This window comes from Nanorana parkeri, unplaced genomic scaffold, assembly GCF_000935625.1.
Source record: "Nanorana parkeri isolate BGI_ZX_2015 unplaced genomic scaffold, ASM93562v1 scaffold1824, whole genome shotgun sequence".
Taxonomy (NCBI): Eukaryota; Metazoa; Chordata; class Amphibia; order Anura; family Dicroglossidae; genus Nanorana; species Nanorana parkeri.
In genome coordinates, this window is record NW_017308092.1 from 75,080 (window position 1) to 90,391 (window position 15,312).

Below are 15,312 nucleotides of genomic sequence, written 5' to 3' on the forward strand. Positions count from 1 at the left end.
TCTGATTCTGAAGTTGTCCCATCTAAAAGAGCCAGGCGTGCTGTGCCAGTCATCACACATCCAACTGAAATGCAGCAGGCAAGCACTAGCACTGCAGTGCATCCTCATCAAATTGCAAGCAGCAGTAGTGCAGTAATCCATCATCAGCCACCCAGAGTTAGGCCCCAGAGAGCACGTACTAGTGTGCCAGAGGGACTTTCAAATCCATTGTGGCTACCCTCTACTTCTTCAACGCCTGTCCTCCCCCCATTTACTGCCCATCCAGGAGTTCAGGTTGAGACTGAGAATCTTACAGCTACCCAATTTTTTTATTTGTTTTTTACTGAAGAACTTTTCAGTTTAATTGTGGACCAAACAAATCTGTACTACCAACAATTTACTGCAACCAATCCCAATTCCAGCTATGCCAGACCATTTGAGTGGAGACCTCTCACTGTTCCTGAATTCAAAACTTTTCTCGGTCTAACGCTGAACATGGGACTCACCAAAAAAAATGTACTTCAGTCATATTGGTCCACACAGCCAATCCACCACATGCCCCTGTACTCTGCTACCATGTCTAGGACCAGATATACAATGATTATGAGGTTTCTCCATTTCGGTGATAATTCAACTTGCCCTCCCAGAAGTGACCCCAAATATGACAAGCTCCACAAAATTAGGCCACTTATCAATTTTTTCACCACAAAATTTTCACAAATATATACCCCCCAGTAAAATATCTGCATAGATGAATCCCTTGTACATTTTACAGGCAGGCTTGCCATAAAACAGTATCTCCCCAGTAAACGTGCCAGGTATGGGGCGAAGTTTTACAAACTTTGTGAAAGAAGAACTGGGATACCATCTCTATGTGGACAATTTAATGCAAGTGTGCCACTGTTCAAGCATCTCTTCCTCCAAAAAACCCCAGCCTGTGGTACAATGCGACCAAATCGCATTGGCTTTCCCCAAAATTTAGTCCACAAGAAACTGAAAAGGGGTGAGTCAGCCAGTATGAGGAATGACAAACTTTTAGCCCTTAAATGGAAGGACAAACGTGACGTTTATGTACTTTCATCTATACATCCAGATACCTCAGTGGAAGTTCAGTGACATTATGGTGTGTTGCCAAAGCCTCTTTGTATCCAGGAATATAATGTGCATATGGGTGGTGTAGATTTTAATGACCAGATGCTGCAGCCATACCTGGCAACCCGAAGATCAAAGTACTGGTACAAAAAAGTTTCAATATATCTTTTCCAATTGGCTATGTATAACTCATTTGTGACTTTATAAATCTGCGGGAAGATCTGGCTGTTACCTACAATATCAAGAGGAAATTATTACAGCCATGATTTACCAGCAAAGCCCTGTATCTGAAAGGCTTCAGTCCAACGCAGCCAGTAGGCTGCATGAGAGACATTTCCCCCGATGTTGTTCCTCCTAACTAAGTAGACCGGACACCCCAAAAAAGATGCAGAGTGTGTAGCAAACATGGAATAAGGAGTTACTATTGTCCCTATTGTCCCTCAAAACCTGGTCTCTGCATTAGAGGCTGCTTCCGCCTCTACCATACCTCACTGAGATATTAGTGTAGGTATATGGTGTTCCTGCCCGCTGCCCTGACGAATAATTTACCTGAATATTGATCTGCTTGCTACCTGAACAGACCCTTGCTTGTTTATTGACCACGTTTCTGCCTGCTGCCTGGACTGATTCTTTGCCTGGATACTGACCATGTCTCTGCCTGCCGGCTGAACTGACCTAGGACTGTTTATAGACCACGTTTGTGCCTGCTGCCTGGACTGATTCTTTGCTTTGATACTTACCACGTCTCTGACCGCCACATTAACTGACCTTTGCCTGGATACTGACCATGTCTCTGCCTGCTGCCTGAACTGACCTAGGACTGTTTATTTTTTTTTTTTATGAATTCTTTAAGGTTTTTTGCATAGTACACAAACAAAAAGGCACAAGCATGCATAGTTGAAAAACATGTTAGGATCCACAAGGGCATAACAAGATTATCCATGCAGTGTCAAACAAGGGTTCACATATCAAGGTACATATGGAGAACATCCAGTTGGAAGAGTAGGTACACTAATGGTGTGACATTTTCTGTCTAGCCCAGTGGGGTTACAATGGTAGATAAATGTGGGTATCGTGTGGATTCCTGTAAGTAGGTCACGGTAGTACATTCAGGGGAGGGCAGCAAGGAAGTGGTAGGTGGGGAAGGGGTGGGTATATTCTGCGTAGAAGGTAACACCCCAATATTATTGTAGATTATTTTAATGGTATCATTAGCATTAATGAGTCGGGTGCATTCTGGAAAGAGAGGAGAAGAAATGACTGGGGAAGAGTGGGAAGGAATAAAAAGAAAGGGGATAGCTGGGGGGAGGGGAAAATGAAGATGGGGGAGGAGGTTAGGATCAGGCGGGAAGAAGGTTGGGGTGGGGCGGGTTAAGGATGGAGCGAGTGGTGTTCAGTAGCGGAGGGGTACCCCCTACAGCGTCCCTCACCCCTCGGTTGGCGGTACAATCCCCTCAGGGTCTCGTCTCAGTTCCAGGTATTCAGGGGATAATATGAATTCCATCCAGGGGAACCATGTGTGGGCAAAGGGTATGGTGGTATTTTTGATTGAGCTTGTGAGGTCTTCCATCAGGTAAGTATCATGGATGCGGTCCAGGACCTGTCCCAAGTGGGGCGGAGTAGGTTTCTTCCAAAGAGGGGGGATACATGCCCGTGCCGCATTGACAATGTGTTTGAGAAGGGAGCGGGTGTAGGAGCGCGCCGAGATGGTATTGTGGTGCAGTAGGAAGAAGGCCGGGTCTAGGGGTACCTGACAATCCGTGAATTTCTGGGCCAGGGCCTGAACTTGGCTCCAGAAACGCTTGAGGGTTGGGCAGGACCAGAAGATGTGGAGCATATCTGCTGCCGGTTGTTGGCATCGCCAGCAGAAATCAGAAGAGTCTGGGAATAGCAGGTGTAAAGCTTTCGGAGTGCGATACCATCTGGTTACTATTTTGTACCCTGATTCCTGGTATCTGTTACTTATAGACGAACGATAGGACAGGGATAGTAGCTTCTCCGTATCTTCCGGAGTGAAGTGTGTTTGGAGATCCTCCTCCCATTTTGACATTTTGACATAGTGGGGCGGGTGCTACAGGTTGGATTAGTAATTGGTAGCAGAAAGAAAGGGTGTGACGTGACGGTCCACTCGGGGAGTGGATGGAAATTGTTCGCTGGGGATGGCGAGGCTACTCCGCTTACACCTGTGGGGGTGTCTACAACAGGGGGGGCGGTGTGAACGGGTCTGGTCCCCTCAAAATGGTGGGTAGCTGAGAATTCTAGGGTGCCCGTGTGTGTGGTTAACTGGTGGACGGATAGGGTCCGTGGGCAGTCAGGGGTGTTAGGTATCAAGTGTGTGAGGTATCTCCTCTGTCCCACTGCTATGGGGTTAAGTCGTCCCGGCTCACCCCCTAGATCTGTGCTGTAGGTGTGGGCAGCGCTACAGGTACAGTCAGTCAGGTGTTCCCATCACCCCAAGGTGCCTGTTTCAGGAGGTCATCTCTAGGTATAGAGTGCAGACGTGTTGGCCCGGTGGGGTGTGGTGTGGCTCAGGTTGTCAAAGCAAGAAGCCCGATGTGCTAACGTAGTGCTGGGGGAAGGCCCGCGGGCAAAGTTAGAGAGGCCGTTCCTTAAAAACTGGGTTCATGTATGGGTTCCCCCGGTCACTCTCAGTAAGTGGGGGGTGGTGGGACACAGTGGTCTGGGTATTCTGGTGATGAAGTCAGCCCCACTCGGGGTGCATCAAACATTTAAACCTGTTAACTGCTAACGTGGGTAAGTATACATCACCCAGAGAAGTCCCATCTAAGGTGGCCCGGAAAGGAGCGGGCAGACCCATTGTCCGGTGTAGCATTGTCCGGTGTTCACAGTTCACAGCGGAATAGATCATTCCCTCGGGTCGTGCGGATAAGGGTGCCAGCGGAGGCCATCACAGTTCTCGTGTGGTGGGATCTTCGACTGCGTTGGGTAGAGCCGGTGTGGGAACGCGGGTGTCCCGAGTGCGGGGCCGTGAGGAGCTTCTTGAGTTGACTCGACGTCTGTTGCGTTGGGGCATTGGACGGGATGCGTCTGGGAGGTCCGGTTGAAGCCAGTCCTGGACTTCCACTGGTTCGCTTTCCAAGAACAGGAATAGGTCTGGTAGTTGATCAGGGTGCCGCAAGATGAACGTCTCCCTGCTTCTGCGGATGTTCAAGCAGAATGGGTAACCCCAGGAGTAGAGAGCACCAGCTCGGCGGATCTCAGTGAGGAGCGGTTGCAACAGTCTGCGCATTTGCAGGGTGCGTCTAGATAGATCCGGTAAAAGCGTGACCTCTGTCCCATCAAACGCGGTCGGGCCCTTACGCCAGGCTTGGCGGATGATGGCGTCCTTCACCGTGAAGTAGTGTATACGACATAGTACGTCACGAGGCCGGGGGTCCCTGCGTCAGTGCGGGGGGCTCCCACCCGGTGCACACGGTCAATTTCCAGGGGTGTATCTGGGGACTTGTCCAGTATGGCGTTGAGGATTCCCGAGACCACCGGTCGCAGATCAGCGGATGTCGTCGTTTCCGGGATGCCTCGCAACTTAACGTTGCGGCGTGAACGATTTTCCAAGTCGTCATGGGCCAAGGCCAGAGACGCAAGGCGGGGAATCTTGGTGGAGGACCCTGAACTCCAGGGCCGCTAGCCTGCGGGATACCCCTTCATGGTCTGTGTGGGATACACGGGGATACACGTGGGATACACGGTCTTCAAGCTGGGATACCGTGGATGATACACCCGCTATGTCCCTTTTTAAGGGTGGCTTCCATCCTGGACACCATCTCCGCCATGTCCTGCTTAGTAGGAAGGGAGAGCAGGATGGATGAGATCTCCGCCGCCGAGAGTGTGGGTGCAGCAGCCATTGTGCGGGCAGCGTCCCGTGGCGGGAGCGCGAGGCAGGCCGATGCTGGGCCGGTTGCTAGGCTGGTCGGTTCCCGGCGTGGTTCGTCGAGCAAAAGCGGACGATCACCAGATGCGGTGTGAGGGGGGGGAGTCAAGCAAGTCCCGTGGAGAAGTGGATGGTGTAGGCCTCGGCGTCTCAGTCGGGGCCATGCGTTGCGCGGTGGAGGAACGCGTTGACGAGGCCGGGGAGGCAAAGAAGTGATGAAGGTCCCTGGTATTCCGTCCGCCGTCAGTACCCGAAGGTTTGCCCTTCTTGGACATCGACTTAGGTAAGTAGTTTAACGTAGATCAACTGATAGATGCTGGGCTGGCAGCAGAGCTCCGGCAAGTTGCGACCTCACTCTGCCATAGCTAGGCCACGCCCCCCTAGGACTGTTTATTGACCACGTTTGTGCCTGCTGCCTGGACTGATTCTTTGCCTGGATACAGACCACGTCTCTGCCTGCCACGTTAACTAACTTTTGCCTGGATACTGACCATGTCTCTGCCTGCCGCCCGAACTGACCTAGGACTGTTTATTGACCACGTTTCTGCCTGCTGCCTGGACTGATTCTTTGCCTGCATACTGACCAGGTCTCTGCTTGCCGCCTGAACTGATCTGTCTGCTGCTTGTAGTCATCAATCTGCATGTCCCACTGACAATGTTCCAGCCAAAACACCAGTCCCAGCTATCCTCTGCTGACAACTGCACTTCTGGAACCACAGGTACTGTTTTGTTTACCCTTTGTTCAGCTTCCTGTAGGTTATCATGGTGCTCCTTGGAATTTTGGGCGCACAAGGTGCACACGAAATGGGCTTTGAACAGTAAAACAGTAGAAAGGCATCATGGCACACTCACAAACCAGCATGTAAAACAACTTGTCTCACCACTAAGGATAATAACAGAGGTTTGGATACACGTCTTCTGCAGAGGATGTGAAAGCCGCACTGCCGCGCCAAGGCACCTCTTATAGTGCGGTCCTAACTCTAAACTATGAGAGTCTCCATCTTGGAGCACATGGGGGCAGAAGATTTCAAATTGGGTGCAGGTTTGTCAGGAGGAAGCCCGGCCTCCTTAAAAGCACAGAAACACACAAGGGATCCCGCACATCCCAATGGTTTAGAGTTAGGACCGCACTATAAGAGGTGCCTTGGCGCGGCAGGGCCTCTAAAAAACGCAATAGGTAGTCAGGGAATCAAATGCGTAATTTATGCCCCTTGAAAGCCTCAAGGTGTGCCTTGAATTTTGGGCTGGGCTGCAGAAAAAGTTTGACGTGTGGTATCAACATACTCAGGAGAATTAGTAGAATGTGTTTTGAGGTGTTATTCTAAGGATGTCAAAGCTGTGTGTTAGAAATATCATATACATTTTCAACTTTGTGTAAAAAATATTTTTTATTAATTTTCTTTCTTCATTTTCTACAATTCTGTAGCAAAAAATGAAATCTTCAAAAGACTCAGCATGTTTTTTATCAAATACCTTTGGGTGTCTTCTTTTCAAAATGGGGTCATTTTGTGGGTGTTTATTCTCTCCTGGCACCTCCAAAAATGCGATAGGTAGTCAAAAAAACAAAAGTACAATTTATCTCTATTCAAAACCTCAAGGTGCTCTTTGGGGTTTGGGCCCCTCTATGTGGCTAGGCCGCAAAAAAGTTTTACATATTTGATATCCCCATACTCGGAAGGAGTAGCAGAATATTTTTTGGGGGTACAATTGTATGTGTGCCCATGCTGTGTGTTAGGTATATCTTTTAAACAGGCAACTTTTTGTAAAAAACAAACAATTTCTTCATTTTCTGTGAACGTTTACCCAAAAAATGAAACCTAGAAAACACTCAACATGCACATTATCAAATACCTTGGGGTATCTTCTTTCTATAATGGGGTCATTTTGTGGGGCTTTCTACTGGCCTTGCATTTTGGGGCCTCAAGAAATGCGATAAGCAGTCAGGGCACCAGGGTTGATACAATTCAAATATATATACCATAGTCTGTGGACTATATAACTTTCACACATTGTAATTAATTTACACTTTTTTTTTTTTTACCAAAGAAATGTAGCAGAATACATTTTGATCTAAATTTATGAAGAAAGATTATTTATGTGCAAACTTTCATAGCTTAACATAGGGAAAACAGTTGTGTTTTTTTCAAAATTTTCGGTGCTTTTTCCTTAATATAGTAAAAAATAAAAACCCCAGTGGTGATTAAATACCACCAAAAGAAAGCTCTATCTGGCCCCAAAAAAGGATATAAAATTCATTTTGGTCCAGTTTGGTGCTTGGACAAAATGTAAGCCCCTTGGATAGGACTGCTGTTTCCTGTATTGTGAGGTGATGATTTGAGAGGTTGACAATCTCAGTATTGTCTGAGCAGCTTTCACATTGGTTGATCATTTCAGCTTGGATAGGGACATAGGTAGTTACAGAGGATGAGGTGAAATTGGTTAATCTTGTTTTTGGGACGTCTTTGTTCTGTGCAAGGTTTGCCAGTTTCTTCTTTTTCTTACTGATGAGGCTTTGTTGTTTTTTCCTGTAGAAATAGTCAATTTGTATTTCCAAATTTTTGGCTTCAGGTGTAATTTGCAGAAGGCTCTGGAGTAGGGATTGTCTTTGGCAGTGTAATCTTTGTCTTTTTCCATATAGTTGATGAATTAGGAGGTTACGTAGTTTCTCACTGCTCCGTCTGCAGATAATCTCAGCTGCTGGTGAATTGTGGGTAGTTGAGAGTGGGTTCTTCACGAAGGGGTTAATTTGCAGAAGGCTCTGGAGTAGGGATTTTCTTTGGCAGTTTAATCTTTGTCTTTTTCCATATTGTTGATGAATTAGGAGGTTACGTAGTTTCTCACTGTTCCATCTGCAGATAATCTCAGCTGCTGGTGAATTGTGGGTAGTTGAGAGTGGGTTCTTCATCGTGAGTCCCTTTGGGATGATGTTCATTTTCTAACGGGTTTGAAAAAATATGTCACTGTTGATCCGAGTTTCCTTTCTGATCAACTTCAATACTTGCTTCTTTTAGCGGCTGGATTCGGTATCTTCCATCGTAGTGAATTTCAATTGATTTTTTTTTTTATTTGCTTTCTTTTGCCATCTTATAGTTGCTCACCCAGTTCGTCCAAAGCCACCCTCTGCAACAAGTATTCCAGCAATACTCAAGTCTTTGCAGGATGAATGGGTGAGTATCAGTATGGACTGTATGTGTATATATACAAACGATATTCAGTTAATTTTTCTGGTTCTTTTTCTGGAAAGCCAACATGAGGCCACTGCTACCTAAGACAGAAAAAAAGCAACCGGCAAAAATAAAACAGTCCCATTTAAGGTGGCTTCTCTTAATTGTTGTGTTTTTTCCCTTTGGGTTAGGATCAAGCGGCAGCATGTTGCTGTTATTTTTAGCCTAGGGCTACTGAAGTGATTTTATTATCTTGCTACTAAGATATTTATGGCAGTCACCTGAATAGATTAGAGCTGCACATGAGATTTTTATTAGCTCAGTCCTGCTACAATAATTGGTAGCCATTTGATTGCTAGGTGTAGCAAATGACCACTGATCAAATGGCTTCATAGCATGAAGTAGTACTTAATATCTCATGATCGCACAATGCTCTGTTCATGTGCGATTTTCATAGGTAGCCATTTGTTTAGCAATCACTTGCTTCAAACATGGTTGGCTTATTTGCACCTAACTTTGTGTCAAGATCCAGTTGACAAATAAAGCTTTTTGGCCTGTTAGGACTTAGAGTCAGAGATACAGACTCTGTAATAATAAAGTGTAATTAAACTGCTCTAAAACTTCATATGCTAAAATGTGAAACTAGTGACTAGTGTTTTTTTTGGGGGATCCTTAAACCTACATTTTGATTAATTTAAATCTCCACATCTGTGAGCTGCTGGTGCACACATAGGAATATTGATTTGGCCAACTTGTCATGGCCTAAACAGCAACTGTGTTGTGCATGGAACTCAGGCTGCAGAGGGAGGGTCTCGGTGGTAATCAAGCTAAACATACAATTCAAAGCATTTGTTATGTCCGTTTTATAAATTTTATAAACCTGTTGATCTGGTAAGAAATTCAGCTGTTCCCTGCACACCTCTCTGTTCTTTTAGGCCTGTTTAGCTCCCCTAGTTCTCATCGTGAGACTGCAAGTGAAATAGTGCCTATTTCCCCAGTCATCTTCCAGGACAGCCATCGAGATATAGGCTCCGCCTGCCTGCAACAAATGAAGACTAAGGCTGTCCTGATACCGTTATTGGTATCGGTTACAGGGCATTTTCACAAGTCTTGCGGTTTCTGCGGATCTTAGGCTGCTTGCTGGGGACCTCGCGGCAGCTGTCTTTGACAGTGCCAGTTAGGCCACACGTCTCCTTTTCCGCCTTTCCAAGACTGGCACAAGCCTGGCACCTGCCCGTAGAGCCTGACCCGCACGCAGCCCTGTATAATTGCTGTATAATCATGGATGAATGGGATTTGTAGTCCTCTATTGCTGGTTGCCATTCTCTAATGCTGAATAATCATGGATTGAGTTACAGTTCTTCACAATTTTATAAGGAAACTGCCCTAACATCATCAGTCTGTATTGTTTTAAAAAAGTCACAAATATTCCTTTAACCTCCCCTGGCGGTAATCCAGAGTGTGGCTTGTGGTTAATTTTCAGTACCAAAAGCGGTGACCCCGAGCCACACTCAGAATTACACTGTAGTGTCAACCGTCAACGCCTGACTGGTCGTCACTTCATGGACTACATCCCACCAACCGAGAAAAAGTCAGCACCTACAAGGATGTGCGTGGTGTGTTGCTCGAAGCGAGGTGATGGTGGAAAAAAAATCAGAAAGGAAACCAGGTTCCATTGTCCTGATTGTGAAGTTGGACTTTGTGCAGTCCCATGTTTCAAAATGTTTCATATCCGGGATGTTTACTAAACCAATATGCAGTGTTTAGCATTACAGTGACTAGTAATATTGCACCCTTGTTTTGACAAATTTCAGTGTTTTTGGTTTGATTACATTATTTAACTAAATGTATTATTATTTTTTATAATTATTATATTATAATTTATGATTTCGTGTTTCAAACTTTATCATACCCGGGTTGTCTACTAGACTCTTGTTTGGACAGATTTAAGGGAGTTATTCCCAAGAATTACAGGCCTACAATATAAAACAACAAATCAGACCGCCAGGGAGGTTAAGAAAAAGGATCAGTAATTGGTATCGGCAAGTACCTGAGGAAAAGTACTTGGTCTTGAAAAAATGGTATCTGGACATCCCTAATGAAGACCATAGTGTGAATTTCGAAGTTCAGCAATAGAACACTGAGCAGGGCTAATACTACTGAGAGCATAAAAATGCTGTGTGTTGTCAGCCCACAATTGGAAATTGAAAGATAAATGCATTTCTAGCAGATCAAGGGGTATTTTTTTGCATTTGCCAGGTCTTTAGGGGAGATGTACTGCATGTGTTTTTTGTTATTTTGCCTTTAACCCCTTCATGACTGAGGCCTTTTTTTCATTTTTTTGTACCCATGTTATATTCCACATTTTAGGCCTGAAAATTACTTAAAACCCCCAACATTATATATTTTCTGAATGCCAAGACCCTATAGAATAAAATGGTGGTAGTTGCAAATTTTTATGTTGCGCAATATTAGCGCAACTCCTTATTAAATCCTGTTCTTTGCAGCTTTGCGACTTTAAATACCGCAAAGTAAATGTAGAAAAGTCACTCGCACTCCAGCTTGGTTTCAGTCCATATTTATTGACCTCTGTAGTGTCACATCATAGCAACGTTTTGGAACCGCATGGTCCCTTCTTCAGGCAAACAAAGAGTGAACACCAGTAACGCGCAACAATATATACATAACTATGTGAACCAATTAACCAATCAAAAGCCAAAAACCTCTCCTTTGACATCACAATGATGTCACATCCCCACCAATTTCAATGTAATAAGCAATAACAATGCATCTGCATATGCGACTGAAGTAAACATTTGTACCTTGTGATGCTGCATGGGTCTATCTCTTTGAGCATCCTCGATCAGCGCCATCACCAGAGAAACAAAAAAACAAAACGGACTCACTTCCTTACCACATGGCTCCGGAGTTAGACCCCCCTCACACACATCTATCTGTGCGGGGATAGGTGGCAACTTCACTACCATGGCAACAATGCTGCAAGGAAGTGCTGTGATCACGCCCCGCACACTTGTTCATGTGAGGAAGGTGTGTTATTGTAAGCACAGCGTGCATCCCCATATGAAAATGGGTGGCGTCTGTGTCGTATAGGGGCGGGTGGCGTCTCTCGCGCCATGGCTACCATCTGACGCGATCCCGCTGACGAATTTGGCCTGCTCAGTTGGCGCTCGTGCACTAACCCCCATGAAGTCGCACATGCTCAATGCCCGTTCATTCACTGCTCAGCCTCATAACGAGAACGGACACATCTCAGAGTAGACCCATCATAAATGTTACGTTTTAAAAGGTAATGAGAATTTATTCAGAACCTGAGACATGCCACATACACATTGAGAAGATGCGTAGGAAATTCCTGCAAAGAGGTGTGTAACCATGTGGTCAATAACGCTCTATTACGGGCCAGAGAAAGGACCCAATATAAGGGGATACCGAAAAATAGCTACAGGATTCCTTTTTTACATAGTTACAATTTTAGATCACGATCCATACAAAAGGACAACACTCAAAAACATGAACATTTTTACAGACCGACAAGAACCTGATTCCTGCTATTAAGACTGCACCATTACAGGTGTTTAGACATGACAGAACACAGAGATCACCTTGTACAGGCAGATCGCCTGAAGAAGGGACCGTGCGGGTCCGACACGTCGCTATGATGTGACACTACAGCGGTCAATAAATATTGACTGAAACCAAGCTGGAGTGCGAGTGACTTTCCCAAGTCATATTCCAGGGCAGCACTTGAGAGAGAGAGAATCCACCCACCTAAAACTGGAAACACATCATCCACAATTTAAATAAAAGGGGCGGTACAGCCCCACCACCTCAGTTTATTGTGTTTCCTCCGGCCTAATAGGAGCATCGTAACCATTTGTTATTTTCTCCATAGGCCTGCGGGGCCTCCCAGTGTGTGCTCCCCCGTGAATCAAGGACAGTGGACCGGGGGGGCTTGCATGCCTGGGCTTATCCTAGGATTAACCTCCAGGTTATCCTATTATGGGACCCTCCCTCCCCATCTATCCCTGAGGTTTCTTCTCCGCCTTGAGGAAAAGCAACCATCCCCTGGTGCATATCGGCTCTAGCAGAGCTTTCCCTTACTCACATTTGGTTCAGCTCAGAGTTCTCCTCTGCCTTGTCTTGAATGGGGCGGTTTGCCATCCATGCTCCCTATGTATGCTGCCATGTTGTGGATATTCATATCCTGTAGCATCCAGGGCCTCCTTGTATGGACAGCTATGCAATGGAGTGGTGAGTACCCCTGGCACCAGCATCCACAGACGCCAGGGAGGGAGTGCAGCAGGCGAGGGACGGAGCCACAAGCAGTCATGAACATGAAGTGTTGCACAAGGCTTCCTCTGGTTGGCAGTGCTACCCCATGCAGTCTGATTTCTGCTGTGTCATTCACGGACACTAATGGCTCCAAAGGAAGGTTGGAAGGCTTAAAGGGAAGTCTCCTTCCTCCTACCCCCCATACTGTTGTGCAGGGCACAGTGGGGAGGGGGGGCCTTGGGAGGTGATCCTCCTTTTGGGTGTTGGTTGCTGAGGGTTGTAGTACCTCTTTATTAACACACGTTTTGTATGCGTTATATGTCGTTCCACCAGTGATGTGGCTAGTTGGAGGCATGAGCTGCAGTGCAAACACCTTTTCAATCTGCAAGCAGCAACCCCAGACAATAGGCAACCTAATTACTCCTTCCTACACTGCTGGGGTTAGTGTTAAGCAGGAGTATTGGGGATTTTCCCCAATTTCACACTTTTGCAACCTCCTTTCTGTGTTGGAACATATATAAGGAGAGTTATCAGCCACGGATGTTTTTTTGTACTTGCATCAGGTCTTTGGGTCATAGTCAACAGCCTATCTTTGTAAGCAAGGCAAACCTGGGCGTGGAGGACAGAAAGGTGGGGAGGAGGTTATTGTTTGGCGAGAGAGCCCCCCTCCATAAGGACATCAGGGAGATCTCCTTCAGGGGTTTCCTCTCTGCGTGATATAGGTTCTGTTTGGCACTTGTTGAGCAACGCATCCTTCTGCCTTCATGAATTTCGCAAAGTCTTTCTTGCAGGCTTCTGCAGAGGCTTTGTCAGAACTGGAAGCCTCACCATGTCGTATGACACTGTGGTTGCCACTTCTCTTGCGGAATTTACCAAACCACCCTCTACTTGCTTTAAATTCATCACTAGATGAACTAGTGGAGGGGTTTTGCTGCAGCAAATAATTGTGCAATTTCCTGGCTTTTTCACATATAGCTTCACTAACACGATCACCTGCCAGCTGTTTCTCATTCAACCACACTAACAAAAGTTTTCCCACCTCTTCCATTACTTGTGTCCTCTACTTGGTTAACATCGCTACTCGTTTTGCTACATCAGCTGCTTTGATGGCATCTTTATTCTTCAAAATAGTCGAGATGGTAGACTTTGCGATCTTGTACTCCAAGGCCAGATCAGTCACACGAATACCACGCTCATGTGGTAGTGCAGGGGTGTGGGATTCTATCGCCCGACACCCGAGACGTGCAATGCCGGGCAAACAATCCAGGGCTGATTGTAGAGCAGGGAAGCCCATTTTGTACAAGTGGTCTGGCCGGCTATACAACCACCCAGATCACTTGTATCATCCTACTTGTCTTTCCCCAACCCCCTTCCTGATTTTCGGGGTTCTCTGACATTGGTTTCAGGATGGAGAGTGGGGAGCAGGCCCGGAGAATGTTCATTCCCCTATCTGCTCTGTGCTCAAATTAAAGAAAATACTGTATATATAATTACGACAAGAAAATGTATAGGGTTTACGGAGAGATGTGAATGACCAAGACTATGTAGTTATCTAAAATTGTTTGCAAATTTATTGAATAAACATAATTTATATATATATATATACATTAACCACTTCAAGACCAGGTGTTTAGACCCCCTTCCTGGCCAGGCCATTTTTCAGTATTCAGCGCTGCGGTACTTTGACTGACATTTATTCCGTCATGCAACGCTGTACTGAAATGAATTTTATACCATTTTTTGGGGACAGATAGAACTTTATTGTGGTGGTATTTAATCACCACTACGGGTTTTATTTTTTACTATAATTAATGAGAATGTCCAATTAATGAGAAGCGATTCTTAGCACGGTTAAATGCGGTTTTGGTTAAAATATTTTTTTTTGCATCGCAACAAGTAGATTGCGGTGAGTGAAAAGTAGATTGGGCCCCTGCTTTAGTAATTTTTAAAATAATTTTAACATCCCAGATATCACCTTTTTTCTTTTTTTTATATTCTCATTTTTTTTTTCTAGGGGTACCAAAAAAAAAATCTCTCCAAGGCCCGGTTCACACCTGGGCGTTTTGTAGCGCGTTCCTACGCTCTGCAAGACGCTCAAACTCAGAAATCCAATTATTTCCTATGGGTATGGTTCACACCTGGGCGTATTACAGGCCGTATGAACGCGCTACAAAACGCCCTACGCCCGAAGAAGTACAAGAGCTTCTTTGGGGCGTATTTGCCGCGCGTATCCATTGGGGATACAGCCAGGTAGCCCTTGGAAACACGCGTTTGTTACGCGTTTTTTACCACGAATCGCGGTAAAAACGCGAGCCACAAAACTGCGACAAACGCGCATATTTGATACGCCTAGATGTGAACCCAGCCCAAGCCATTTTAGTATATCTTTGTAGAATAAGCAATAATCGTTTGATCACAGGACATATTGAGTTTAATTCTTTAACCACTGGGTTATGCAGCTACTTGCAGATGATAGGACACTTGCAAAACAGTCAAAGCTGCAGGACAACCCTGCTTACCACTCCTAGCCTTTGTTTTTTGCTAGTGTCCTCCGGTGATGGATGCCTTGTCTCAGCTACACTGTTCTACATTATATATACTATACCAGGGGTCAAAATTGCAAGTCCTGAGCTACTAGCCAGGCCTTAAGAGTTACTCACCACCAGTTTCCCACCTTACCCTGCCCTAGCCTTAACTCTGCCCCTAAACACACCCTCTTAAATTATATTATGAAATTACACTGTTACATGTTTTATGCAGAATAAAGTTACCAAAATAAATATTAACAACTTTAACAATATTGCCATAAAGCTCCCTGCCCCCACATATTAAATACTCTCCCCCTGTTCAGTGCCCCCCACGTATAAAATAATACACCACCCCCGTTCCCTGCCC

The 15,312-nt window shown here is 45.6% G+C and overlaps 1 protein-coding gene across 1 annotated transcript in view; it reads left to right on the forward strand.

Moving 5' to 3' along the window:
- Positions 1 to 15,312, forward strand: part of PRPF19 (pre-mRNA processing factor 19) — a 220,285-nt gene that overhangs the window by 24,391 nt on the left and 180,582 nt on the right. Inside the window, exon 3 of the mRNA XM_018571734.1 lies at positions 8,051 to 8,127. Within this exon, the coding sequence (XP_018427236.1) occupies positions 8,051 to 8,127 (77 nt within the window). The remainder of the gene's footprint in view (positions 1 to 8,050; positions 8,128 to 15,312) is intronic.